We start from the raw sequence: 24,544 nt of genomic DNA on the forward strand, positions 1-24,544 counted from the left end.
GATCAGAGGATTGGAGGATTAGAGGATTGGAGGATTGCATCTGTAGAGGATGAAATGGGTTAATAATTAACTTCCTGATTTATAGGGAAGTAATTGTATTTGCCCCTAAAATCGATCTTTTTGCAGAGCTTCATGTTTTAATGTCGTTGGAGTAATTTTAGCCTATTTATAACAAATTGTTCATATGTGTATGTGTGTGTATGTACGTACGTATGTAAACAAATTTTTCGTTAACGTTTTCTAAAAAACTAATAGCGAGATCAAAATAATCGATTTGTATTAATCTAACTTAGAGCTGATTAGATTTTGTTTTAATTCGGTCCGGTAGTTTTTTAGTTTTTTTTTTTTTAAGAAAACTTAACTCAATAACGCAATCTAGATGGGAGAATATAAATTTATGAGCGAATAACTAAATAAACGGAAATAAATAATATATATACATATTATTATTATTATTATTATTATTATTATTATATTTATGCGTATATAATTTCAGTTTTACTTTGACTTCGTTTGTGAAGAAATGGTGTAACGGAAATATGGTTAAACGATCTTTTTTTTTTATGTCACAGTCAGAGTGTGCGTGTCACAAATCGTTCATTAGTGAAACTCAATAATCACCCCAAATGAATATCGTTAAAAAGACGAATTGTTAGCGGAATAATTATTAAACGATATTTTCCAAGAACCTAGAATTTAATATTTAATAATATCTGAAGTTCAGCTAACAGATTGTTCGTGGGGAGGAGACTTAAGCTAAGTCACTGCTTGCTGCGACAAGATAAACCAGATGCTAAAATTAACCTTCTATTGCAACATTTTTCGTACTTTTATCAGTCACGGAACAGTTTCAATTTCACAATAGTGATTCCAGAAAGTCGGACAAGCCGTCGCTGTTTTCTATGCCAGTGCTTCGCAACGGGTGCGACGAGGTACGCTGCTCAGCCGTGACGAGAGTGTAGGTGTGTTGCGAAAAAAAAAGTTGTAATAAATTATCGAATAGACTTTATTTCCATCGCTTGCAGATACCGCTATAGGAATAGTCCTACGCCAATTGCCACTACCTACTCACGCGAGTAAACGTTTTCAACAGTGGTCATATTATGTAATTGATCGGTTTTTAAATACTAAAGGAAATTATAATCATTAGTGGTCGAAAAGGTCACTTTAATTAAATACTTACAAAATATCATTTAATAACTATTCTACATCCAACTGTAACACAGTCTAAACATAACTAGGAGATTTTAAAACGGGTTTACCATAAACGAAATTGTTTCGAAATATAGTTTAAATCGCGTGCCATTTAAAGGATTCGAGGGCTTCCTCATTTCGTAACATCGGATCCATACTTCGGAGCATCAACGTGCAATTAAGAATGGACAATAAGAACGTGAGCGTGCGAAGACAAGAGATGAACAAGATAAATCGTCACCGTCTGTTCCGTTAATCGGTCTCCCTTTCAAACTCCGACGTGCATTATGCATACACGTGTCCCTCGATGGCCCTTTTCGCTCCGCGCGAGATCTCTTACTTTCCTTCCACGTAGGATCGATGGCCGTCAGGCAGGGATCACCACGTGGATCGATCGGTTGCGACAACGCTAATGTAACGAGCGTGTAGACGCCTATTTTCGAGCAATTTCTAAATTTAAACGGACGCAGAACGAGATACGGTAACTCCCATTAAAAATTGTTCCTCGGTAGTCGCGCGAGCAAATCACGGAAACGCAATTCCAGGCGACCAAACGGGCTTTCCTTACGAGGCACTAACTTAGTACTACCAAGCACGAACGTAGCCGGCTCGATACTTTGACTACGAGCATTTCAAAGTCGCCAGTTACGCCGTTTATTTTTAGCCAGGCATTAGCCAATTAGCTATTAACTCCTTGGCGCCACGGCGTTGCTCCTATTTTTGCTTATTTCTTACTCGAGATAATGCATCGCGGGTCGCCCCTCTTCCTCGGTATTTCGTCGCGGATAATCCGATCCGCGGTGACGTGCCCTGACGTTAAGCGCCGTTCGCGAACACTTCGCCAAATGAAATATGCTTCTGGCACGATCGCATTGCCGATAGCGTTCTCAGGCTCGACGGAACTCTTTCGTCTACGCGAGCCGATGCGATAAAATTTTACGACGACTGGGGAGAATTTCCCGCGGGTTCGATGAGTTTCGTTCATTAAACGAGCGATAACAGCGAAGACAAAGGCACGTCTAATGAGAAACCCGTCGCGGTTCGTTGACACTCGTCGCGATACGCCAATCTCCTGATTCCGGGTCGAGGATGACGAAACATCGCTTCGCGTGCTCTTTGGAGTACCATCGGGGTGATTTTAATTCTTCGGTGGCTCGAGTAATCAGCCAGAAAATTTCGAAGCGTAGTCCCATTTTCCCTAACAAATTCAGAAAGCTATTCTCTAATTATTTCGTGCCGCGTATTAGATCAATCAGTACGAAACGTCGGAGTCTCTATCGCCGGATCAGAAACAGGACTTAATTACGCTCTTAATGCGTGGTACACGGAAGTCGAACATAAATTATTTCATGGTTGGGAGAGGATGGGACTTGCTCAACAGTACGACCGGTGGACAGAGGAAAAAAAGAGGAACGGGAACGAACAGAGAGAGAAACGTCTTGTTAGTGGCTCGTGGATGAACCAGTTAGACAAGCCGCAGATATTTATCTGAGATATTTGGCCGTTCGAGGATCGACCAAGGGAACCGGGTATCTACCTACGAATCGAGCCCATATGTTTGGAGGAGTGATCGATCCTCGTCGGCCGCGACGAATGCGGTGGTCAAGCGATCGAGATCCACGGTTGGACCCGACGAGCACCTGGTTTATAACTGGTTGGTTGGTTCTCGGGCCAGACCTAATGGAATACGTTATTGTTTGTCACGATTCCATCAGGCATGACTAAAGCATGATCGAAGACGTCGACAGACGTTGAGCTCTGATAATGTGTTTCCGTTTGGAAAACAATTTAACCCATTCAACCATGAATTGTTTTATTTCAGATACGTTGAGTTTTTCTTTTTTCTTTTTCTTTTTTTTTTTTTGCTTGTTCTTGTTTACTTGGGCTTTACGGGCATTGAACTTAATTACAAAAAAAAAAAAGTAGTAGATCACATTATCGCAGTTGTTTGCGAAACTAATGCTACAGTTACACTGCTTGAGGTGATTCAGAATTGTGGTACATCTTTGTAAGTTGTGGGTACGAGTGAAAAGTAGATGGGACTTTGGAAGTTTAAAGTAACCCGTGTTGAATGAGATATATTACATTTTCGAAAGTTATTACATCTAGAATATCAATTTTATTTGAATCGATAATTTTACATTGATAATTTTCGAACAAGTTAACATTTCTTTGTAGAAAAAACTATGCGTGTTTCCTTTAAACATAGATAAGTAAACGTGTAAAGTTTGAGATAATTATCACCAACAATGTTTGACAAAAACATTCATCGAGCAATTTCCATTTCCATATCGATAATGCTCGCACCTTGATATTTTAATATTTAATGAAAAACATGAATACCTATTTATTGTAACAAAATTATGCCCATACCTCCCATAGTATCTATTTTTTATTAATCAAGCAAACCAAAATTTCTTGTTCCGCTATATGTTCCAGTTCGAGAACACTTATTCTCAGCTTCCACCACTCTATATCAGAAGACCCCCTTACATTACAATCGATCAACTTGCGATTTCTTCGAACGTTCGTCCACAAAACGTAATAAAATTTACATTCCTCGCGTGCCCCATTTCCCGCACCAACTGCATACGTTATATACAATCGTAAATAAAACTTCGAAACGGGAATGCAGTTTCCCGCACGTACAATTATCTTATCGCGTTCGGCGCGCACACCCATGCATACCCATACACACAGATGGTTGGCCACCGTTGAATTTACTTTTCATCCGTCACGAAATGTAATCTCCCCGAATCCCCGTGTTTCTCTCTCTTTATTTGCTTCCTCCCTGCTACGCGTGTTCCACGGATGACTAATTACATGGAAACACCGAAGCACCTGGTCCCAGACCCGTGTTGTTACCAGGTACACGGGATTCGAGCACCGACGTTAGTCATAGCGCTCGAAACAAAAGATTTCGACGACTTGTTTGCTCGGAACTGTCCCCCGTGGTGCCTCGTCATGCAGTCGATGACTCTCGAAACCGCTGGGTGGGATCCCACGATTCCTGGGATCCATTCCCCAAACCGCGCATCCATCATCCTGAATAAACATAAGAACGCCCGATTAGAGTTGGGACAATCGAGTCGTCGGGCAAATAGTTGAGAAGATTCGCCACTCGGGAAAGCAAGAGCTTCATGTCAAGCACCTTGACCGCAAAAGAACGACGAAAAAAAAGAATAACCCATTATATACGAATTTCAAAAGTGAACTCCTTAACCCGTTCGCTACCAGGAAGATTCAAAGCGTTTTGCCTTGGGCGCCAAGATTTGAAACAGATGAGTAATCTAGGTTATTATTTCGATAATAAAATAGCGATGTTAAATTTGTTGTTTTAAAAACAAAATTTACGATCTTCTTTTGCAATAAATCGTGACTCGAACAGCTGAAATTGTGGATTATTTTTAGCTATTTAAAGAATTTATTTTACTTTTAAACATTTTATGAAATTCGAAGAATTTATTCGATAAGTATTTAAAATTAGTATTTATAAATCTAGAAAATAGCTAAAATTGTATATGAAAATTTTCGTTTAATTTAATTAAAAATGTTTCTATTACAATGAAAAGATTTAAATTTAATCTATATATTTAAAAGTTTTATATATTTTATTATGGTTAATAAATTAATTATTTGAATTAGATTTATATAATTTTTAAATAATTAAATATTAGTTTATTTAAATTTTATAATTAATGGAATAAATGAAAGTCTGATTTAGTAATTATAAGTTTTATTCGGTAATTATAAAGTAGTTGGCAGTGAATGGGTTAATTTTGATTCCAATCGACAGAGAAGCCATCTGAAGTTCACGATCTCCCAAAGAACTTGTCACTTTTGATCAGTTCGATAATTCCCTGAATATTGACCATTCGTACCACACATTCGTATGTTTTATCGACACATTGTAACAACGAATGCCTTATCAGTCGTGCACTATCGGCTAGAGGGAGATCTGTACGAGCGCGTGTGACAAAAGTGTTCGAACGACTCGAGTCGGAATCTACATAAATCGACGATTGCGCGCGTTCATACGCGCTCACGGATACTTTTGCCCCTGATCGACTAACGAACGTAAAATATAAATAGAAGTCGACCATGCACGAGATAACTGCTGCCTGACAGGCCAAACGAGTTCGTATTGAAGAGATTTTTGTCGTAGATAATGCCGGACAGCTTTCAAGTCCTGGCAACCAGTAGTGCCGGGGGATTATTGGCCGCTGCGGACGCCAATAATGCTATTCATCGTCGTTCATTTAGTAATATTATCAAAACAACATCGATGTCGTTGATAGAGAGAATATTTTCTTCATTAACGTGACAACCATGGTAGCTGACACCTTCGAGATGCTTTCCACGATAGAAGACCACGTTTCCATTGCTCCTTATCAAATTCTCGTATCGAATCGGTGGAATGAGCGACAACTTCTTCATTAACTCCCTATATGCGAATAAGATCCAAGAAAATGTGACAAGTAAGTGTATTCCGAACTGATATATCCCTTCAAAAACGAAAATAGATACTTACTCGACGCATTCGGTTCAGCAGCGAGAGGATGCAAAATACCCATTGCAAATTGATCTCGAAGAACGTCGATTCGAAATCCGCGTTACTCTACACTGCCGACAGTGTACGGATTGGTCTTCAAGAACCTGAAAGAACAACGAATCTTCTCTTAGCGTGAAGGAACAGAGGATCGGAAACCTATAATGCTTATGTCGAATACAGTTTTTGTATCACGTTATTTTATTTCAGCCAAACACTTTGTTTCTATGTAATTAATACATAGTTTTGTTCCCCGTCGTTCAAAAAATCGTACCCTACAAATAGCAACCTCTGCTACGAGCGCAGCTCGATTCGAGAAAGTTTGGGAGGCACTGGCTCATCCTAATTCACCTCTATTTTCCTTGCGGTCCGAGGGCGCGTTCCGCGATAAAGAAGAGCCGTCCAACCGATTCGCCCTACGGCAGCGTTATCCTCGTGACAAGGCAACGTCGTTACACGTGCCAGATAGAAACGCGCCCACATTAAGGCCGGGGACCGTGTGAAACACGAAGAAATCGGGAAAGGAACGCGTTGCCCCTCCTCGTCGACGCGACACTCGAAATACACGCTCGGAGGCGAGATAAAGAAGGAGAAAAGGAAGCGACACGGACCACGAAAAGGTGTGCTCGAGTGTCCCGCGGAGCCTCGAGACATTCCCGAACTCGAAAACCCACTTAACCGTTCGAGGGGGCCGAAAGATTAGAGGGTAGACCACCGGTGGGCCATCGGCTGCGCTATCTGTTTCAACGGATCCCTCGAAAGAGCTGGCCTGATAAGGGAGCAGTTGTGTGCGGCTTTTAGCGAGCCGCGACAAACCGGCCAGACGGCGGAACCCGCTGAAATCGGCCATCGAACGGAAAACGAAGAAGAAGAAGAAGAAGACCTGACCGGATAAGAAAACGCAGGATGCAAGGCCAATCGCTGACGGCCTGGGCTCTGCCGATTGCCGAGCATCCGGACTTTTACGAGAAGGGCAACGTTAAGTGAAATGATAATAATAATTATACTTTATTTACGGGCAATCTGCCCTTGGTATCAAGTACAATGTAATAACAATGACAAAACAAGAAAAACAAACAAAAATGGAGACGATCACGGTATCTTATAATGTAACGCGTTCAAACTAGATTGCGCATCTGCAAAATTGCAACGACTGATTTTTCAAATGCTAAAGGTGAGTCACGAAAAAGATCGACAGACATATCGCACATATTCTTGTAACACAATTTTGTTTCGCAATTGAGATACGATATGGATCAGTGTAAAAAATATCGCTGCTTCGAAGTTGGCTACTTGGAATATTAAATTTTAATAGTTCCGGTATCCTGGGACATTCCATTTTACTAATGACGATTTTAAAAACTAGCATGAGGTCGGCTACAGTTCGACGCTGCTGAAGCGTGGAGCATTCGCATAGTGCAAATTATATTGTCATAGTCGTGGTTTGCTATATCCATAGGTGTACTTATCTTGTAAGAAACGTGCCTTAAGAATTTATGCTGACGCTCTCAATCATTGTCGCAAGGTAGAACTAACGAGGAGTAAAGAATTGTAAAGGTCTGAGGGTGTTCGAAATCTGCGGATTGTCGTAAGATGAAGCCCAGAGCTTTAAGAGCAGTCTTTTTTTGTGCGTTGGACGTGCGTTACGAAGGAGAAGTTCGAGGTAAAGGTGACATCAACATCACGTACTTCCTCTCGAACTTCCAGCACAGTGTTGTCATTCGAGTAGGAAGATTTAATTGGATTTGTCTTCCGACCAAAATGAACGACGTGTCATTTAGAAATGTTAAACAACAGCATGTTATTCTTACTCCATTCGCTAAGTCTGTCTAGGTCACTCTGCAAAGCGGCGGGATCTAGGATTGAGTCAACTCTTTTAAAAATCTTTTAAAAGTCACGATAGAAATGATTTGTTTAATCGAAACGCGCAGATTTATTTTAGAGATAGTCTGGAGTCCGTACTTAACACGGTTGTTTCGATGCGAAGAGAAAACAGAGTGCAACTAATAAGTTATCACTGTAATTCTTTCACAGTATTTTATTATATTTCAAGTTATATAACATAGAAGAACCCTGGCTAAACCTGGCTAAACCATTTTAACCCAGTACGTGCGATATTTCATTTCGTACAGGCCAAATCCGGTTATTTATCAGACAAACGGTGTATTTCAAATCCGAGCTGTCCGACCGAGCCGATAATCTCTGTTCAACGCTCTCGATCCCGATTTTCGACGTACGGCCGGTCAATTGACCGTAGCATCGACAACCAATCGAGAGTCAGTTGCAGTTTGCAACCTCGTGAACGGCGATTGTTAACGGGTCGTCGAGTTAATATTAGCACAAGGTTTTTCTTACGACTCGAATGCACGAGTGGTGTTGTTCCAAACGACAATGCTGACAACGTGACAAAACATGGCCAATAAGAGCAATATAGAGGGTGAACGGTATAAAGTGTTACAAATTGGTTACTCAGAAATTGATTGATTAAAATTTTTCCAATCGATGCTGGAATCAAATTTGTATCATTCAGATAGATCTCACAAAAGTTTGTAACACTTTACACGAGACGCCCTGTACTTCTTACCCAAGCAGGATTTTCTGGCACGCGTTCACTCTATTTCACCATAGAAACGAATCGGAAGTTTTGCTTTGATCGTGAAATCAAAACGCCCGTGTCCCACGAATCGATTTACCGAGGGGAAGAACCCTCTGGCATGCTGGACCATGCCAGCGAGCAATGCCAAGCAATTACAATTACGAACTTACATATCAATGTTGCTTCCTTAACAAGAGATCAAAACAAAAAGGGGAAAATATTCCTGGCGGGGTGCCGAGAAAACGTGGCGAAAATATAAGAATGTTTATCGATCGTGTCCAGACAGAGAAAACGTCAAACGTCCGAGGGAAAAAAGCGAGCAAAGCGAATGATTAAAAACTGCATAAACGTTCATAAATGTCTGAAAAAAAAATATACACAAAGAGCGAGAGAGGGACACGAACGCACAGACGCGCGTAAAGTCGAAAAGATTTTTGGCAGTACGTCAAAGAAATCCTGCGAGAAATCTCTGCCTCTGTACGCGAACGCCTTTGGCATCGTAAAATGCACGTTTTATTGTAGCATCTTGTCAGCGTTGTTTTTCCATCGTGGCGTGCAAAAGCAAAATCGTAGGAAGCCGTTGGACGCGACGAGGGTTAAGGCTTAAGTGCCACCCTAATCCTTCGCACCGCGGGTACATCCTGAGCAAATCTTACATCCTAAGATAGATTATAAGAAAAAGAAACTAATTTTTGTATACTTCACCTATGCTTTACATTCGCACAAAGTTTCATTTAAATCAGAATTTTCAGGTTGGAAAACCTCTCTTGTTTGACGGTTTCTTTAAAAATAATTCACTTTGCACATGCACCTTGTAAATTTATAAAAACACTGGTTTACCCTAATTCACCTCCATTTTCTCTCCATAAATCAAAGGTGCAAAACCGATCTCTGGCTCTCGGGCGCAGCCGCCATTTAAAGACTCTGGAAACTACCGTTTTGAGTAACGACCCTCGCACCGACTACCTGCGTTTCTAATTTTTTTCCATTATTATTATTACATGCTCGCCGGCGTGTAACCTTACGGTAGACGTGGTAATAAAAATTGCCAGACCTTGTAATAACGTAGCAGGCTGCTAGAACCGATATCAGGGCAGCGATCGCCAAGACCAGAGCGGCGACGTGGAGCGGCTTAACGCGATTCTGAAGAAGCTGATCCGATGATTCTCGACCTCCGGCGGTCGGCCCTGGATCGGGTTGGATCGATCCCATTACGTCTCGATGCGACGATATCCCATTAAACGCGCCTTCGAACATAACACGGGATTTTATATGAATTCAACCTACAGTTCTTATTGTGCACGAATATATTTCCAATTAATTTCGACGGATAATTTCGACATTAACGTGTTCGCTATTATCGTTTGGTCGCGAAACTGGCCCGCATCGATCCCTTTAAATACGATGCAATTTAATCGAATTTAATACCAGTTAATGTGATTTTATTGGGGCTGGGTTTGTATTTGTAATGCGAGAAAGAATCGATCGAATTGAATTTAAACGTTAATTAAAAGCGTGGTCTTGAAAATTATGCGGGAAAAGTAACGATGAATATAATGTGGTTAAATGGTATACATATAGAATCGCTTACCAGGATAGTTCAGAGTTGGTTCCTCGACATCGGGCCTCTCTTCGTCGTGGGTCCACGTGGACACGTTGACGCGATGGTCGGCGTTACAGTAGTCGTGGGTGTCGCAACACTTTAATCTGGGCCAGGGCATACGGATCCAGGCAGCTGACGATCGGTCCGCGTTGTCGTTCGACTTCGACCTCGTGACCCAGGACTTTGTCTCGCACAACAATGGCGTGGCACCCCTGGACAAACGGCAACGAGCGCAACACGCTGATAAAATGGGCCCCCCCGATAAATGCCGTCGCTCGATAGAGTTCCGTGACCCCGGCGATAGCGAGGATTTAAATAACCGTTTCGCGCGATTTATGGCCGCGGGAGATTTCAATATTCCTCGCGTATCGAACCTCGCTACGGCTCGGAGCGAATCGATCGCTTCGCAGGCGATTACGGGGAGTATCAGGAAATCGGGATAGGTCAGTCACCCTGAGATTTTAACCCTCTGCATTCCGAATTAAATTTCAATTTCGTTGCCAGCAGCTGCCAACGCTTTTGAGCGTTTTTATTTGAAATTTACTTTAAAATATAGGGAAATTGTGCGATATTGATTTTGGACATGAAAGTATGTTGAGTCACACTCGACATAGGAGTGCAAAGGGTAGCAATTGGAAGTGGACGTTTGATTGCGTTATCGTTGAATGATGCTAGAAATGATTTAATTGGGAGCATTAAAACAAAAAAAAATCTCGTTAAGAAGAACGTTTCGTCATCCAGCTGGAAGGAATTCGTGAAAACCATTCAGACGCCGATTATCTCGCCAAGGTTATCTGCTACGCGGACCGTTGGTGAATTTATAGGACGTCAATCGTAGGATCCAGCAAATTAAATCGTTTTCGAGGCGAGTCAGCTCGCAAACGGCGAAATTTATTCACCAATAACGCTGGGGAAGGTTAGAGGTCGGAGAGTTACTTTTCGCCGGAGACAGTGTTTACCAGTATCGTTGCCAGTTAAATTCGCCAGAAACGCGGATTCTGGTTCATCTCGTTTCCCTATGATTTCGTTCTCCGCGGACGAAACCAAACAAGCCTCGTCGTCTTCCTTTTATTCCAAAAAATACGACCTCGATACATTTATTTATTGCTCCTCTGGTTACGACTGAATTGCAGATTTTACGCATTTATGACGTATAATATGGAAAACATATGCGCTGGAGTTTGCATGAGATGGATATCGATGCTTTACGGTTAGTATTCAATATTGATCAAGTTTATACGTGCTGTGTTGTTTTTTTCTTATTTTACGAAATTTTGAAATTAATTTTGTCATCCTTTAATGTTTGAAACGAGGATTCTTAAATAGTGGACGAATATTAATTTATTTTGAAGAGGATATTATTAAAGTATACGAACTCTGTACATCCTCTCGTTGTGGCGTTCTCCCCGAACTTTTGATCCCCAGTTAGTATCAGCTCTGTGTAACAAGAAAATTTCGTCTTGCACGTGTCCACCCCTGCTTCCTTGCAGGCCTTGCTGGTACACACGCATCTCCTCCCTACAAATATTAACCACTTTTCAATGTTTAAAAAAAAAAAAAGTAGAAATGCGTTATCCAAAAGATAATCGTGTCCATCCTTGGCTCTATAGGGTGTCCAACTTAACAACGAGCTTTACAACTTTACACTTCGAACGTGACACCCAGTTGAGCTGCATGTCAGACCTACAATGGGTGTGTAGAATGTATTCGTACACCGACTTACCCTCGACGCGTTCGATGCTCGCCGATAGAAAAACCAGAACCATCAGGAGCGAGCGTATGGAGATCGACGACTCGATGGTGGATCGATCGAGACGCATACCGTCAGATTCAACGGAAGTAGCCACTCCAGGAATCACGAAGCCCTCGAATAACGAAGTGGATCGACGTCGTGGAATCACTTAACGCGACGACGACACGAGGAGGATTTCATTGATAGGGAGATCGACGGCCGAGCAGGTTCTGCTCCGGATAGGGAATCCAATTTTGTAGACTTCATGTCATTATAACAAACCACCAGTCCTAAAGAGTGACTGACCAAACATGTTTTCAAAGTAAAATCTTTAAAACTTAGTTATTCTGAAAATCGTGTAAAACAAAGTACCGTGCAAACAGGAATTGGACCGTATTTTTTTATTAATCCGTCATTCGAATGAAATATCGCCCATGTCTGGTTCGTCCCGAAGATATCGTGTCTCGGTAACGATAACGATAACAGCGAAGGATCCCGTCACTTCCCGTCGACGAATGATGTATTCGTTGCCACTAGAACCGGTCGAAGCGAAACTGGAGACGTGGAATATACCGATCGATGCTTTCCGAATAATTTCACGTCGGATCGACAACGTCCCGACAACGATAATCGTCGACAATAAAAAGGGAAAAAAACCGATTGTTCGTTGCCAGTTGGAAGATCCCGGAGTCGCCTGAACGTTGAATAGATTCCAAAGGAGGCGACGGTGTTCTTCCGAGGAAGTCGACTCGTAGGCCAATCGAAATCGAACACAGAATCACGGCGCCGAGTCGCGGCGACTGACAGCGGAGACGTCGCGAAAACACGTCGTGTTATCGGCGTAAAGGACTATTTGAAAATGTCTGTAGGAAGCTTGAAGAAGAAACTGTTACCCGCGTGGGCTTCTCTAATTTTAGTACCTCCCACTGGGAGAGGAACGCGTCCTTCTATTTCTCTTGCTCCTCGTCATCTCTTACGCGCTCGCTTACCACCTCTCTCTCTCTCTCTCTCTTGCTCTTTCCTCGTTCTCGTACCCACCTCACGAATTCACTTGCATATTCTATTTTAAATTCCGTCATCGGTGACATTAGTTCGATCCGCGTAACCTTGCCGCGCGGATGGCGCACAATAGGCGCGACATCCTCGAGAGGATTTCTTTTTCGAAGCAGATCGTCCCCTTTTTCGAAGTGTATAGGTAACGCAAGTCCAAAGGGAGCCATCTGTTGCAATTTGTTCCTCCTTTCAGGGAGGAATTGTTTTAATTGACACTTATCAAAGGGACTAATTGCTTTTGTCCTCCGTTCGTCGGCCTCGCCGGTCGCTTTTTGCGTTTTCTCACCGCGAGTCGGTATAATTCCTGCCAAGCCTTCGCTGTGCTCGCAATTTATTCGCACTTTCGCTGGACCACGCCGGTCTTTTTACGCCGTGCCTCCGAGGTCTCTTTAAGCCGACCGATTTATTGGAACAACAACACGGGGATCCGTGTACGCGTTTACGCAGCCACAGGGATATCACCGACGACTTCCAGATGGGCGAGCTGAGCCTTTGAACGCGCCCAATCGCGAAACCTCTCGCATCGCAATGAACGATCGAAGTTTCCGTACGGTGGATGTTCGTTTCGGTCGTTAGCAGAGTTTCGCGAATAATATCCATAGGACGTTCTGAAATCGATCGCAAACGTCGGAGAATACTTTTAGCGAATAAATAATTGAGGCAGGCGAATAAATTCATTTCGTGAAAGATAACAGTGTCGTTTGAAAATTTTAATGAGATAACTGTTATTTCAAAGACTATTTGAAAGTTTATTTGGAACGCGTGTTAAAGCGCCAAAGGTCAGAGATTAATTAAATTGTTTTACGATCCTGTCGTTGGAGAGTTCGTCTGATGGGTTTTTCGAATGTAAATTCAAGTTATTCTAATCGAAAACGTTAAAATCGTGTTTAGAGGATACGGAAACAGAGGTTTCTCTACCTTGCGCGAGTGTCTGTCTCGAGAAGTTTTATTCCAAAAGTGACGCAAACGATTTTAGTTTTCTTGATTAAAATAAGTTTAATTTACATTCCGACAACCGAACAGACGAGTTCTCTGACGGGCGAATGACAATTTTATTTCCTTTTAACCTTGTACAGACACTTTCGCATTCCTTTGAATACATCTTAGTTCTGTTTTTACTATGTACGCCATAATTCGTGGTGTTCTAGCCTCAAGAATATTTCTAAAACTTCATTTTATAAAAATTGAGCTTTACACTTAGATACAGAATTGCTTTTATTTTTATAACTACCAATACTTCGGTTTTCAATGAAAACTTTGACAAAATGTATACATTCGCTGATAGCAAATAGTACACTGTCAAAAAAGAAACATAAATGACAGTCACCTGTCCACTCCATAGAATAAACATTACATTATTTTACACATTCACTGGTTACTTTAATTTTATCGTAACATGCAAAATCGATCGACTGATCAAATTTCACCTACCTGTCGGTGGAAATTCTCACGACTCGTCCTCAAAGCCTACGACGTCACATAAAATGCTGCGTACGCTACATACGTGCTACATAGTTAGACGTAACGATCAATAAACATTTGCACTTGTATAGCGGCATTTTATTCGTCGATTCCTGCATTTTATTAGACCGCGTCCCTACTTCTTTCTGTCGTCGCGCTTTCACAGAATTCCAGCCACTTTTATTTTAAGGAAAGCTCCCCCCGTCGCCGGCGAGTATCCCCTAAACTCGACCGATTTATTGGGACAATAACGTCTAGACTGTACGCGCGTTCGTATTTTTCAGTGATATATTTCCGGCCATCCAGATGTAACCAATCCTCACGGAGAAGGGTCTCCGGCGACGGACAGCGAAATTGGCTTCTCGCGAAACTTAAATATGTAAATACACTTAGGAGACGTGCAGAAACAACGGAACTGTTTCAAGTCGATACGACGAGACCGCGATACTTGTAGAAAATTTGTTAAGATTCGGTCGTGAGACAGCTGTTGCTAAACCTCATTCTAAAGACCTACAAGAAACCATGCACGAAATTACCCACCCTGTTCACCAACCATCGAGGTATCATCCAGGAAACCACGATTCGTCTAAATTGAACTTGACGCTTGCAAATGCAACGTAAAGGACGTTATTAGTACGCGGTATCGAGGTTCTCTCGTACCTTTTTCAACATTCTGAAGTCTGAATGTGATTTGGACGCTCAAAGCGGAGTGAAGCGTAGTTAGATGATCGGACGACGTTGAACGTCTCAATCGCAGCCACCGGCATTCAGCGGCAAGGCAGACCAGAGTTTAATTCCTCGGCTGGTTTCCTGTCCATGCAACATTAAGCAGAGCCCCGCTGGTTGCACATTTCTTTATCGTCGTTCGTCGAGTGACAGTAAAAGCCAGCCTGGGTTATCGGAATGACACTTCGTTACACTCGAACGAGGTCGCCGGCAGTCTGCTCCCTTACCGCTTCTTATTGCACAAGCGGATCGAGTGTCCGCCGTAAAAAGATTTACAAGGGAGCACAAGGATTTCTTTCACGCGGCTAATTTATTGAAATGTATCGCGGACGTTCAGCTGATCGGACCTATACTGATCGCAGGCGGCCTGGCATCGTCGATCCACGGTAACGGGCGACTCGAGGCCTTTTTTTCTGGTATCAGCGACTCCCAAACGCTGATGCTCACGGCATGGATAGCAATAGAAGTCGTTGTAATATTGGGTTAGTTCGGAAAGTCCATGTCGATTTTTGGTAGGTGCTGCAGGTCTGAATATATCGAAGTGGTTGAGAACAAATAATATGTATGCATCCCTTAAAAAGTGGAAAGGTTGTGGAACAAAATGGCACCTATGTAATTCAATAAATATATATTAATGTTCAAACGTGTCTTTGAATTTTTCTTAGAAATTGGCACGAACTTTCTGGACAACCTAATACTTCAGCTGAACAATCGAAAATTAAATCTTTCACGTTACGTTTATTTCACATCCAATGTTCGCAAAAATTGCTCCAAAGGATCCGTTTATAAAACATGGCTTTCGATTGATCTCCAGACGCGGCTGATCTGGGATCCGTTAGAAGATCTTCGCCAGAGTCCTCCATACGATCTAGGACGAGACGCCGCGATAATTTCGATCTACCAACCAAGAACGTTTCTTCTACGCCAGTAATTAAGTTTAATTACATCAACTCAGCCGTGAGAACTGGAGTTTCTCAGGTGTAAATCGTTGGAGGCCTGCTATTTATTAATGGATGTATAGTGGTAGCTACAGCGTGGGATTTCGAGGGAATAAAAAGAAGGCGATATTATTAAACGCGGCACACACCCGTATACTTTATTTGCAGTTTTTCAGCCGTCGCTACGGCGAATCGTACGGTAACGAGACGGTATTTTTCCTCTCTCAACCTACGCAACTAAGTACAAACACACTCGTGCGAAATGTCAAACGCGTATCGGTTCCTTTCTTAACGCGTTAAGCGCCGAGACTACTCTGTAAGTACATACGTATATCCCTTTGTAGGTACGTATCCAATCTGTATGCGTATTTTTCTTGGTTCTCGTAGAAATGACTTTACTTCAGTCAGTTGGCTTAGGTTCGTGTTTCGTGTGTGCAGTTGAAAAGAATTATCTTCTATACTAACTTAATTTTCCCTTAAAGACGTCGTAGCGTCGTATACGTCGAGTCATCTTCTGTTGTCACCAAAGAATGATATTTAATTTTTTAAGATATATATATATATATAGTAATAGAGTATTAATTCCATTGGTAAATTAGTTCGATCCTCCTCCTTCCAAATATTTACAACGATACAGTACATATATCGATCGTTGGTAGTTTCACTATTAACATATTAAAGTCTTCGGACGTTCGCCATTATAACGCTAATCGTCAACGCCGATCTATTCTCGTAACGTTTCGACTGACACATTGTTTTCGCATTTGTGCGTCTGCCGCGAATTGACACGATCACAGCCAATGATTGTACAGAGGGAATATCGAACAGCATCGCTCGACGACGCGCATGTATTGCACACAGCGACTTGTTACAATACAAAACTGTATCGAATTCTTCCGTTCTGTGAACGCGATACGTAAGCGTGCGCAAAGTCCATCTCGAGCATCGATCGCGGCCCGATCGCCGCGTTCCAGCGATTGCCGTTGAAAATCGCATTCGGGGCAGATCGAGATCGATATTACGAAATACTACGCAAGGCATACCAGGAAATGCTATCTTGTCGCGTTGACACGATTACGTTGGTTACATTCGTCAAATATATGCGAGGAAAACGGTAAATTATCAGAGTTACGCTGTTATCGCTGTTATCACATATGTTCGGAGTATTGAAAATTGTTGGAGTGACATTGTTTCGAAGGAGTATTTTATAAATTAGAATTATTTTGATTTCTTTGAGTTTTCTTATTCTTGTTATCTTGAGTTCTTCTCGAGAATGATAACTTTTGCTTTGTACCTCAGGAAAGGTACATCAGAAATTCGTCCAATTTGATATACTGCTTCCACTACATTTTTTAATAAAATTCTGAATGGTTTTTCCTCGTCTTAGTCCAGTTTTAACATTTCATTGCAACTTCTGACTGTTAAAGCCAAGGAAAAATTCTGCGCAACACTGCCAGCTTTTATACGTTTTATGCATTCGCGCACATTGATAAGGATGGATTAGATACCTTCCAAGCATATGATACATATAATCGCAATTTTATCGTCGCAGAGGCGTGTGGCTCGGCAACGTCCGAAGTAACTCTCCATTCCAGTCTTTTGCAAAGATTACAACGCGATTAAAAGCGTTATCGAGGGATCGATCTTGAGATGGGGGAAGTTGGAGAAGGGAAGGGAAGACGAGGAGTCAGGGACACGAGGGGTAAAGGAGATCGAGGGAGATACGCGAAAAGAGAGAAAGAGGAAACGTCGCCTTGGATTCCAGTTGCTCGATTGTCCTTTTTAATTAGCTCCCGATCTCTTCATGCCCGGTCAAGTACGTAGAGCGTGTCTTCTTAATTGTTAATGGGAGTTACGCCCATTCGAGTCCTCGAGAACGGGTTTCGATCGGGTTGGTTGCGCTCGATCCGGAATGGGATGCAGAAACCTCCGAGGTATAAAATTCCAAATGCTCGAGCGATGTTCAGAAGTGCCGAAACGACTTAAACCTAATCAATTTCGAACCGCGATTTGTACTCGGCCTCTATTAGCGCGAACCACCGTTCGAGCTACATTTTATCAACCACATTCCATCGCGGTGTTTTCCAAAACAAACCCGGTACTATTCTAGTTTTCACAGAGCATCTCGCCTGATCGCTAAAAATTCTTTTAACAACCATAGTTTGGGAAACGCCTAAGGTCCACTTGTACTTGTCATTTTACACGATGACATTACAGTCGCGTAGCGAGCTACGCGTCAAGCAAGCGGTTGGATCGCAATCTATGTATTATAAGCAGCCTTGGTGCCAAAACGATCATCTCGCGCAACGAAAGCGCAAGCGTTCGCAATCTTGGTTAAAATCGTTCCTCATTTGTTCAGAATGTTGGCCGCGATCGAGGTGTTTTCGAGCCGCTGCCGGTTATTAGGTTCGCGAGGGCTATAAGTAAAGAAGACGCGTTTATCGTAAATGTTGAATGTTCTCCGCGACATAATGATACGGCCACGATGTTCCGGCTGATCAAAGCCTAAAGCGAAGCGACACGGTGTCTTTCCAGGCCCATTACCCCGCAAAATGATCATCTTCCAGCTCCTTCCATCGGTCTCGTCTCGTCGGCATAATTCCGTCGCTATAACGACTTCACGCGATCACGGGGGCTGCAATAGTAATCAATGCACGGGGGCAAAAATAATATTAAAGAATGCGGTTGCGCGACTCGCTTCAGAGATAAAGGGGGTACTCATCTTTTTCGGGAATTAAAAAGTAGATTTCTTTTTCTATATTCTTGTTGCTTGAGATCTTTCAAATATTTCGGTAAACACGTTACCATTTTGGTAAACACGTTTCATAACGTCTTATTTGTCGATTAAGGGGTTAGTCGCAGTCAGGAAAATGAAACCGGACAGTTTCTTGTGTTTTTTTTTTTTTTTTTTTTTTAAGGTATTAAATAATCATTTTTATCAATGAAATTTAAATATATAATAAAACATGTCTTGAAGAACTATAAACAAATTTTTGTTTTAAAAAAAGGTTAATTCATTTCGTCATAACAGGCGATGGTGTGGGTGGCCATTTTGTTTGCGGTGAGAAGGATTTCTTCTTGAATTAACCTTTTCTTAAAACAAAAATTCTTTTATAGTTCTTTAAGACATACTTTGTAATATATTTACATTTCATTCATAAAAATTATTATTAAATACCTTAAAAAAACACACACACACAAGTAAGTGTCCGTTTTCATTTACCTGACTGCGACTAACCCCTCAAGAAAAGTAATTCATAAGCGAAACTGAAAGAGGTCCTATCTCCTACGTAAGACTAGAAATATCGAACGCACCGAGCTTGACTAGGAAATGTCACCGGTCGTATTAATAAGTGTACTCACTGAGTTGACTGACGCCCGGCTGAGAGGCGATTACGAACATTTTTCTATGCGACGGGAAAAATTCCGCCGTTGGGATTATACTTATCAGTATCTCGTTCTGATTGCTTCCTGGACGGCTGGCGCGATCGTTACGTCTGGCGGCGTGCGTGTTGTGTCCTAATGGTACACCTTGAATATTATGTCTGCAATTACTGACTATGTAGCTGCTCACCTGGTTTCGAAAAGGAATCAAAATAACCCTCGGGAAACTTACGTAGGCCACAACTACGCAAGGGACAAGCGAACTGTCCGAAGCAAAGGTGATCTAGGTGGGTTTCAGCCACTGTTACTACGTGAATGGTCTCATGCCAAATTGCCAACGACACGTTTTGCGGTAGCATTTTGAATTTTAGTGAAATTTGAGTAGATCGTTAATGTTTGAATCTAGTACTAATACTAATTAACTTCTGAGGTCATTTGAAACCCCTCTCTAACTTATACGTATTTAACCATTAGGTGAATCAAAAGTTCTTCTTCTTCTTCTTTATATTTACTTTTTATGAACGTTACAACTGAATAAAAATATTCAAGTGTTATGTTATACGTATCATTCACTGGCCAACTGTGAACTTTTGATTTTATCACTTTTTAAAAATTGGAAATATCTTTTGGTTCACCCTGCTACTTCATTACACTTGCAATGTTGTATACTCCTGAGTATCTATACTCAGCATTTAATAAAAAAGAAAACTAATAACGAATATAGAGTGCCAGGCAGTGTACGACCACCCTTTTCGACCACTCACCGAAGACACGATAAATACAGCGAGTAAAGCAACGCCCAGCCAAAAGTACCAGGCTTCCCAGAAATGTCGTGGCGGCCGTCTTTGCACCAGGAGGCAACACTGCGAATTGCAACAACAGTACACGCAATACTTGTCTGGAGTGCAAGCATAAGGTTTTATCGTTTCACTGTCCCCCGTGCCGTTCCATAGATCCGCGCTGCACTCGTAATACAATCGTGCCATGTCGCGTTACGAGCATGATCCCTCTTTGCCTTGGTTTCAAACGATTCTATCGAATCCTCGGAGTTTATCGGCGCTAGCCGAATTTCATTCGAAGCCAACGAGGCAGCGAGACGACGCGCGGATCGATGAAGCCACCGCATCGAGTCACGAACGATCTAAAAAGATCTCGTTATTTTCAGAATGCATAGAGCCGCCGGCGCCGCTTAATTTACCGCTCCAGACACCTGTTCCCCTTACTTACCAGGCTGGTGACACGCGACCAACATGCAAAACGTGATTCTCAGCTCGCGCGATCCTTTATTTTTCGTGGAGCCTTTCGACGCGTTCGTGTGCTCGAGGACGACTGTTTTGACGCTCATTTGTCCGCACAACGTTATCACCGACTGGACAGGACAGGCTCGAAATAATCGATAGCACGAGCTTGGCACGTCCTTATTCACACGCGACTACCGATCGATGTACCAAATGACCGAGTTTCTGAGCCTTGGGAAAACAACTGGCGAATTTACTGTGAATTGATGCAGCTATTAAGTTGATACGAAAGTTACGAGTTTAGCAGTTAGAGTAACGAAAATCGCTCTTCGATCGCTTTGAAGTCGCTTAACGAATTGATCGCAGGACTCGGGGTGAACCACCAAGACAGATGATGTTATAGAAGCCGTAGATGGTGAAACAACGGCAGTAGGATCTATAGCGTGGAATTGATAAAAGTTAGGAGTTTGAGGCTTTCATGAAATGGTTCTTCATGGTTGATACTTCGATACTAACCGAGAAACTATCGTGTCCTTTGCTTAAGGTACTCCGACGTTTCGTCAACTTTACAGCTGATGACGAAAGGAGCGATGAAAGGAAGTCCATAATTCATGATTCAGAAGTTTATTACGAAATTCTTGTATGAAATACGTATTTGTACAATCTATTCTCCAGTCTGATTCAACATCGTGAACACAGTAAAAATTGTTACATTACATTTGGTCAAGCGACGATTGGTAAGATGGATAGTAATCTTAATATTGATTCGCATCGTGAGGGGGTGGCGGTGGCGGTGGACCTCTCGGTGGGAATGGCGGTCGGAACTGTGGTGGCGGAGGCGGAGGTGGTGGCGGGCCTCCCTGCGACACTGGAGGAGGTGGTGGATGTCTCCAACCAGGCGGTGGTCGCGGTGGTGGCGGTTGAAATTGTCCAAATTGCGGTGGAGGTGCTCCGGTGGAAGAGGGCGGCGGAGGCGGTGGAAACTGACCTTGAGGTGGCCCACCAACACCCCAATGGGGCGGTGGTGCCATCATTCTGGGTGCCCCTTGCGCCTGTGACGTTGGAACGGGCATAGGTGGTAACGGAGGTGGCATACCAGGTGGTAGAGGAGGATGGGCTGCCATCGACATCGGTGGTAACGGAGGTGGAGGAATGCTGGATGGAGGGAAACCGCTCGATGGTGGAGGTGGAACAGGAGGCGGCGGAGGGTGACCCATCGGAGGTCCAGGTGTCGACGGTGGTGGTGGAGGTGGAACAACCATTCCGTGGTGCATCACGTGGTGTTGAGGATGATGAGTAGGCTGATGAGCTGGGTTTGAATTTGGCATCGGGGGCGGCGCCAATGGAGGAGCGTCGGCAAAGAGTTGATGAGGCCTGTCCGCTTGACTCAGTGGATTTTGAGCGGCTAGCAATCTTTCGGCTGCACTGCCGTGCCTTTCTCCCTTAGCGTCGCGTTTAAAAGCGTACGATACGGAAATGGGTCTGTTGCATAGGTATTGTCCGTTCATCGCTTCAATACTCGCGTCGGATGCGTCGAATGAGGCGAAGTTTATGAATGCGAAACCCTTTGAGTTTCCTGTTTCAGGATCCCTCATTATCTGAAACATGAATATGTTATAAACAAATCCAATACAATATAATATCAATTTTACTTTTTTAATTTGTATTACTAATCGTCCAAATATATTACCTTTGGTGTTTGAAGTATCACCCCAAATGCACTGAAAGTGTCATACAATAGTTTTTCATCCACTTCTGGATCAAGATTTCCAATGAAAATGTTAGCTCCCACATCCAGATTCTTTTGATGAGCGCTTGCTTTATTCACTCTTATTGGTTTTCCATACAATTTTATCATATTCATTATTTTAATGGCATAGTCTGCATCTTCTTCTCCCATAAATTCAACAAATCCATAACCTTGATGCATTTGAGTCACTCTGTCTTTAGGCATATGGACATTGACTGAAAAGTGTTATTAAGTATATTTTAGTCTCATATTTGAAATTAATCATTGAAATATATATGATATGTAAATTACATACCCACAGGTCCCGATTGTACAAACAGTTCCCACATAAGGGATTCTGTGACTTTGTCATCCAAACCACCGACATATATCGTAGCATCTGAAAAAATTGTAAATTACACTTCAATATCAAAAGTTGATCAAGCGTCGATGCATATTTCTGAGTGTTAATTCAATGTTTATATACACATAACCTAACGTATTTTAATACTCCATACTTTACAAGAGAGTAACAGGTAGGAATAAATAAAGATTTCAGAACTTAACAATGCGTATTACACAGTATACACTTACCTTGATTGCGTTCAGCAATCGGGCCGGCTGCCATAATTAACACTCACCCTGCTGACTTAGAGGTTATCAATTTTTACCGTACATGAGGAATCATAGCAACTGTAAATGCATCTCCGCCATTTTAGTTAACCTCAAGTTGTCGGCTGGATGAAACGCTAGATGGTGTTCTTTAAACTTGATAATCGGTTATCAACAGTTATCAATTTACTGTGCATATATAATCATAACATTTTAAGATATGTATGTACATTGTTTAAATTAAATATTTAAAATTAATTTTAGTCCTAGTGGCGCCATCGGTGGATAAACGCCCAAGTTTGTAGTGAAAATAGTTCTCACGGTTTCTATAAGATGGCGCCATTGATATATTTCAATGAGTTTATTTTTTATAAAAACGTAATTAATACGATTCATTGCTTTATAACGATACTTAATATGTCAAATTTATCGTTTTTATGAATATTTATTTAATGCAGCAATAATTATCGACCGCTAACACTGTTGGGTGTAATAAGTTTCAAATATAAGAAAACATATTCGTATTTATTTTAGTACATAATATTAACTCAAAATAAGATAGATTCCATAACATTCAATAATTCTTATAACTATGATTCTTTTAAATAAAAAAATTGCAATCAAATCTTATTTGTGATCCTTCAGATATGTTTATGTAGCACTGGCTCCTTGAGTTTCTTGAGTTGCTAAAATAATTGCATTGATAAATATTTCTGTATCTACTCAAAAAATCTACTACAAATCATAATACCTTTGTAAGAATATTCCAAAGCAGTAGCTATAGTCCTCATGTCTCCTTCGATACTACGTGCCCAATTTTCTGCATCACCAATTTCTTTCAATGCACTCGAAAAAGATTCTACCACATTCAGCCAAGATTGTGTCTGTTTTGCAAAATTCGTTGCACTATGTTGCAATTGCTTTGCCTCTGCATCTAATTTCTTTTGATTTAGATATGCTTGGGCTACCCTACATTGGAAATATTTATTTTACGAAATCTTATACTTCACTGTGCATACAAAAAAAAGAAAAACACCTAATACTTACCCTACATTTAAATGATCAACTAAAGCTTGCGTCAAATTACTCGCGGCTTGAACAGCTTCTCTTCGTTTTTGTTCTGTCAAAACATTACTTTAAGTACAATTTTCTATGATTCTAATTCATTTATTTGGGTACAAGGATCTTTCAATTACCTTGCCTCTCTTTTCTTGCTGCCTGTTTACTTTGATGCTCTTTTACAATCGTAGATAACATCTTCGTTAATAAATAAATACACCTCCTAACACTATTTGTAGGTTACATTCGTAACACGTCGAAGATGTTCTTATTTACAAATTGATAATTAATCACACAAAGGGAGTCTATTTATTTCACGTACGATTTACATTTATTTCAAAATACATACAAATCCATTAACAATTATTTGTATTAAATGTTGCTTATCGATTTCAAAGATACATGTCAATCTGGTAATTTGATATCTATTTACTTCGAAGAATGAAACTCTTGTGAATACTGCTTAAAACGTCGTACCAATCATCAGTGTTCCAACAATATCTCAACAATTAAGATGTCCTTAAAATCTCAACCAATAAACAACGGTTAAATATGCTAGGACTCCGTGTTCTAATAATAAATAATGTGTCATCTGTTCAACCAAGGATTGGACAAAATTGTACAAAAACAAGCGTTTGTATTGGCACACCACGCAGATACGATGCTCGCC

General features: G+C 41.6%; 4 protein-coding genes across 7 annotated transcripts; all 4 read right to left on the reverse strand.

The window, feature by feature from the left end:
• Nucleotides 1–3,948: 3,948 nt before the first annotated feature.
• LOC128886537 (uncharacterized) lies at nucleotides 3,949–12,905 on the reverse strand. 4 transcript variants are annotated; one of them, XM_054141485.1, is made up of 7 exons: nucleotides 12,332–12,905; nucleotides 11,666–12,207; nucleotides 11,319–11,460; nucleotides 9,931–10,154; nucleotides 9,394–9,586; nucleotides 5,726–5,850; nucleotides 3,949–4,239 (listed from the first exon to the last, which is right to left on the reverse strand). In XM_054141485.1, the coding sequence occupies exons 2-6, from the start codon at nucleotides 11,760–11,762 to the stop codon at nucleotides 5,808–5,810; spliced, it is 699 nt and encodes a 232-aa protein (XP_053997460.1). In that variant the 5' UTR covers nucleotides 11,763–12,207; nucleotides 12,332–12,905; the 3' UTR covers nucleotides 3,949–4,239; nucleotides 5,726–5,807. The 4 variants fall into 4 exon arrangements, with proteins under 4 accessions (XP_053997460.1, XP_053997462.1, XP_053997461.1 ...); XM_054141487.1 differs by having other exon boundaries at nucleotides 11,666–11,964; nucleotides 12,047–12,905; XM_054141486.1 differs by having other exon boundaries at nucleotides 11,666–11,975; nucleotides 12,047–12,905.
• A 3,082-nt stretch (nucleotides 12,906–15,987) lies between these two features.
• On the reverse strand, nucleotides 15,988–20,602 carry LOC128886858 (uncharacterized). The gene is made up of 4 exons (XM_054142050.1): nucleotides 20,464–20,602; nucleotides 20,001–20,377; nucleotides 19,216–19,426; nucleotides 15,988–18,487 (listed from the first exon to the last, which is right to left on the reverse strand). Exons 2-4 carry the CDS (start codon nucleotides 20,220–20,222, stop codon nucleotides 18,471–18,473), a joined length of 450 nt encoding a protein of 149 aa, XP_053998025.1. The 5' UTR covers nucleotides 20,223–20,377; nucleotides 20,464–20,602; the 3' UTR covers nucleotides 15,988–18,470.
• A 467-nt stretch (nucleotides 20,603–21,069) lies between these two features.
• LOC128886847 (splicing factor 3B subunit 4) lies at nucleotides 21,070–23,016 on the reverse strand. Its single transcript, XM_054142034.1, has 4 exons — nucleotides 22,798–23,016; nucleotides 22,520–22,603; nucleotides 22,165–22,439; nucleotides 21,070–22,072 (listed from the first exon to the last, which is right to left on the reverse strand). The coding sequence occupies exons 1-4, from the start codon at nucleotides 22,829–22,831 to the stop codon at nucleotides 21,230–21,232; spliced, it is 1,236 nt and encodes a 411-aa protein (XP_053998009.1). The 5' UTR covers nucleotides 22,832–23,016; the 3' UTR covers nucleotides 21,070–21,229.
• Nucleotides 23,017–23,321: 305 nt separating this feature from the next.
• On the reverse strand, nucleotides 23,322–24,451 carry LOC128886860 (biogenesis of lysosome-related organelles complex 1 subunit 1). The gene is made up of 4 exons (XM_054142052.1): nucleotides 24,012–24,451; nucleotides 23,863–23,935; nucleotides 23,567–23,784; nucleotides 23,322–23,501 (listed from the first exon to the last, which is right to left on the reverse strand). Exons 1-4 carry the CDS (start codon nucleotides 24,070–24,072, stop codon nucleotides 23,467–23,469), a joined length of 387 nt encoding a protein of 128 aa, XP_053998027.1. The 5' UTR covers nucleotides 24,073–24,451; the 3' UTR covers nucleotides 23,322–23,466.
• Nucleotides 24,452–24,544: the final 93 nt, after the last annotated feature.

The sequence above is a fragment of the Hylaeus anthracinus genome, unplaced genomic scaffold, assembly GCF_026225885.1.
Source record: "Hylaeus anthracinus isolate JK02 unplaced genomic scaffold, UHH_iyHylAnth1.0_haploid 11985, whole genome shotgun sequence".
In the NCBI taxonomy this organism is placed as follows: Eukaryota; Metazoa; Arthropoda; class Insecta; order Hymenoptera; family Colletidae; genus Hylaeus; species Hylaeus anthracinus.

Bases quoted from the DNA above. Each gene is read 5' to 3' on its own strand.
- LOC128886860 (XM_054142052.1), bottom strand. From the start codon at position 24,072: ATGTTATCTACGATTGTAAAAGAGCATCAAAGTAAACAGGCAGCAAGA. The intron at 23,936-24,011 runs GTAATTGAAAGA...ATGTTTTGACAG, and splicing joins AGCAAGAAAAGAGAGGCAAG to AACAAAAACGAAGAGAAGCT. The intron at 23,502-23,566 runs GTATTATGATTT...CAATTATTTTAG, and splicing joins TTTGGAATATTCTTACAAAG to CAACTCAAGAAACTCAAGGA.
- LOC128886847 (XM_054142034.1), bottom strand. From the start codon at position 22,831: ATGGCAGCCGGCCCGATTGCTGAACGCAATCAAG. The intron at 22,604-22,797 runs GTAAGTGTATAC...CAATTTTTTCAG, and splicing joins GATTGCTGAACGCAATCAAG to ATGCTACGATATATGTCGGT. The intron at 22,073-22,164 runs GTAATATATTTG...TTCATGTTTCAG, and splicing joins TGATACTTCAAACACCAAAG to ATAATGAGGGATCCTGAAAC.
- LOC128886858 (XM_054142050.1), bottom strand. From the start codon at position 20,222: ATGGCACGATTGTATTACGAGTGCAGCGCGGATCTATGGAACGGCACG. The intron at 19,427-20,000 runs GTGAGTGGTCGA...TTTCGAAACCAG, and splicing joins CTGTATTTATCGTGTCTTCG to GTGAGCAGCTACATAGTCAG.
- LOC128886537 (XM_054141485.1), bottom strand. From the start codon at position 11,762: ATGCGTCTCGATCGATCCACCATCGAGTCGTCGATCTCCATACGCTCG. The intron at 10,155-11,318 runs GTTCGTATACTT...CCGTTTGTCCAG, and splicing joins ACAACGAGAGGATGTACAGA to GGGTGCCACGCCATTGTTGT. The intron at 5,851-9,393 runs GTCTGGCAATTT...TTGTTCTTTCAG, and splicing joins GCCTGCTACGTTATTACAAG to GTTCTTGAAGACCAATCCGT.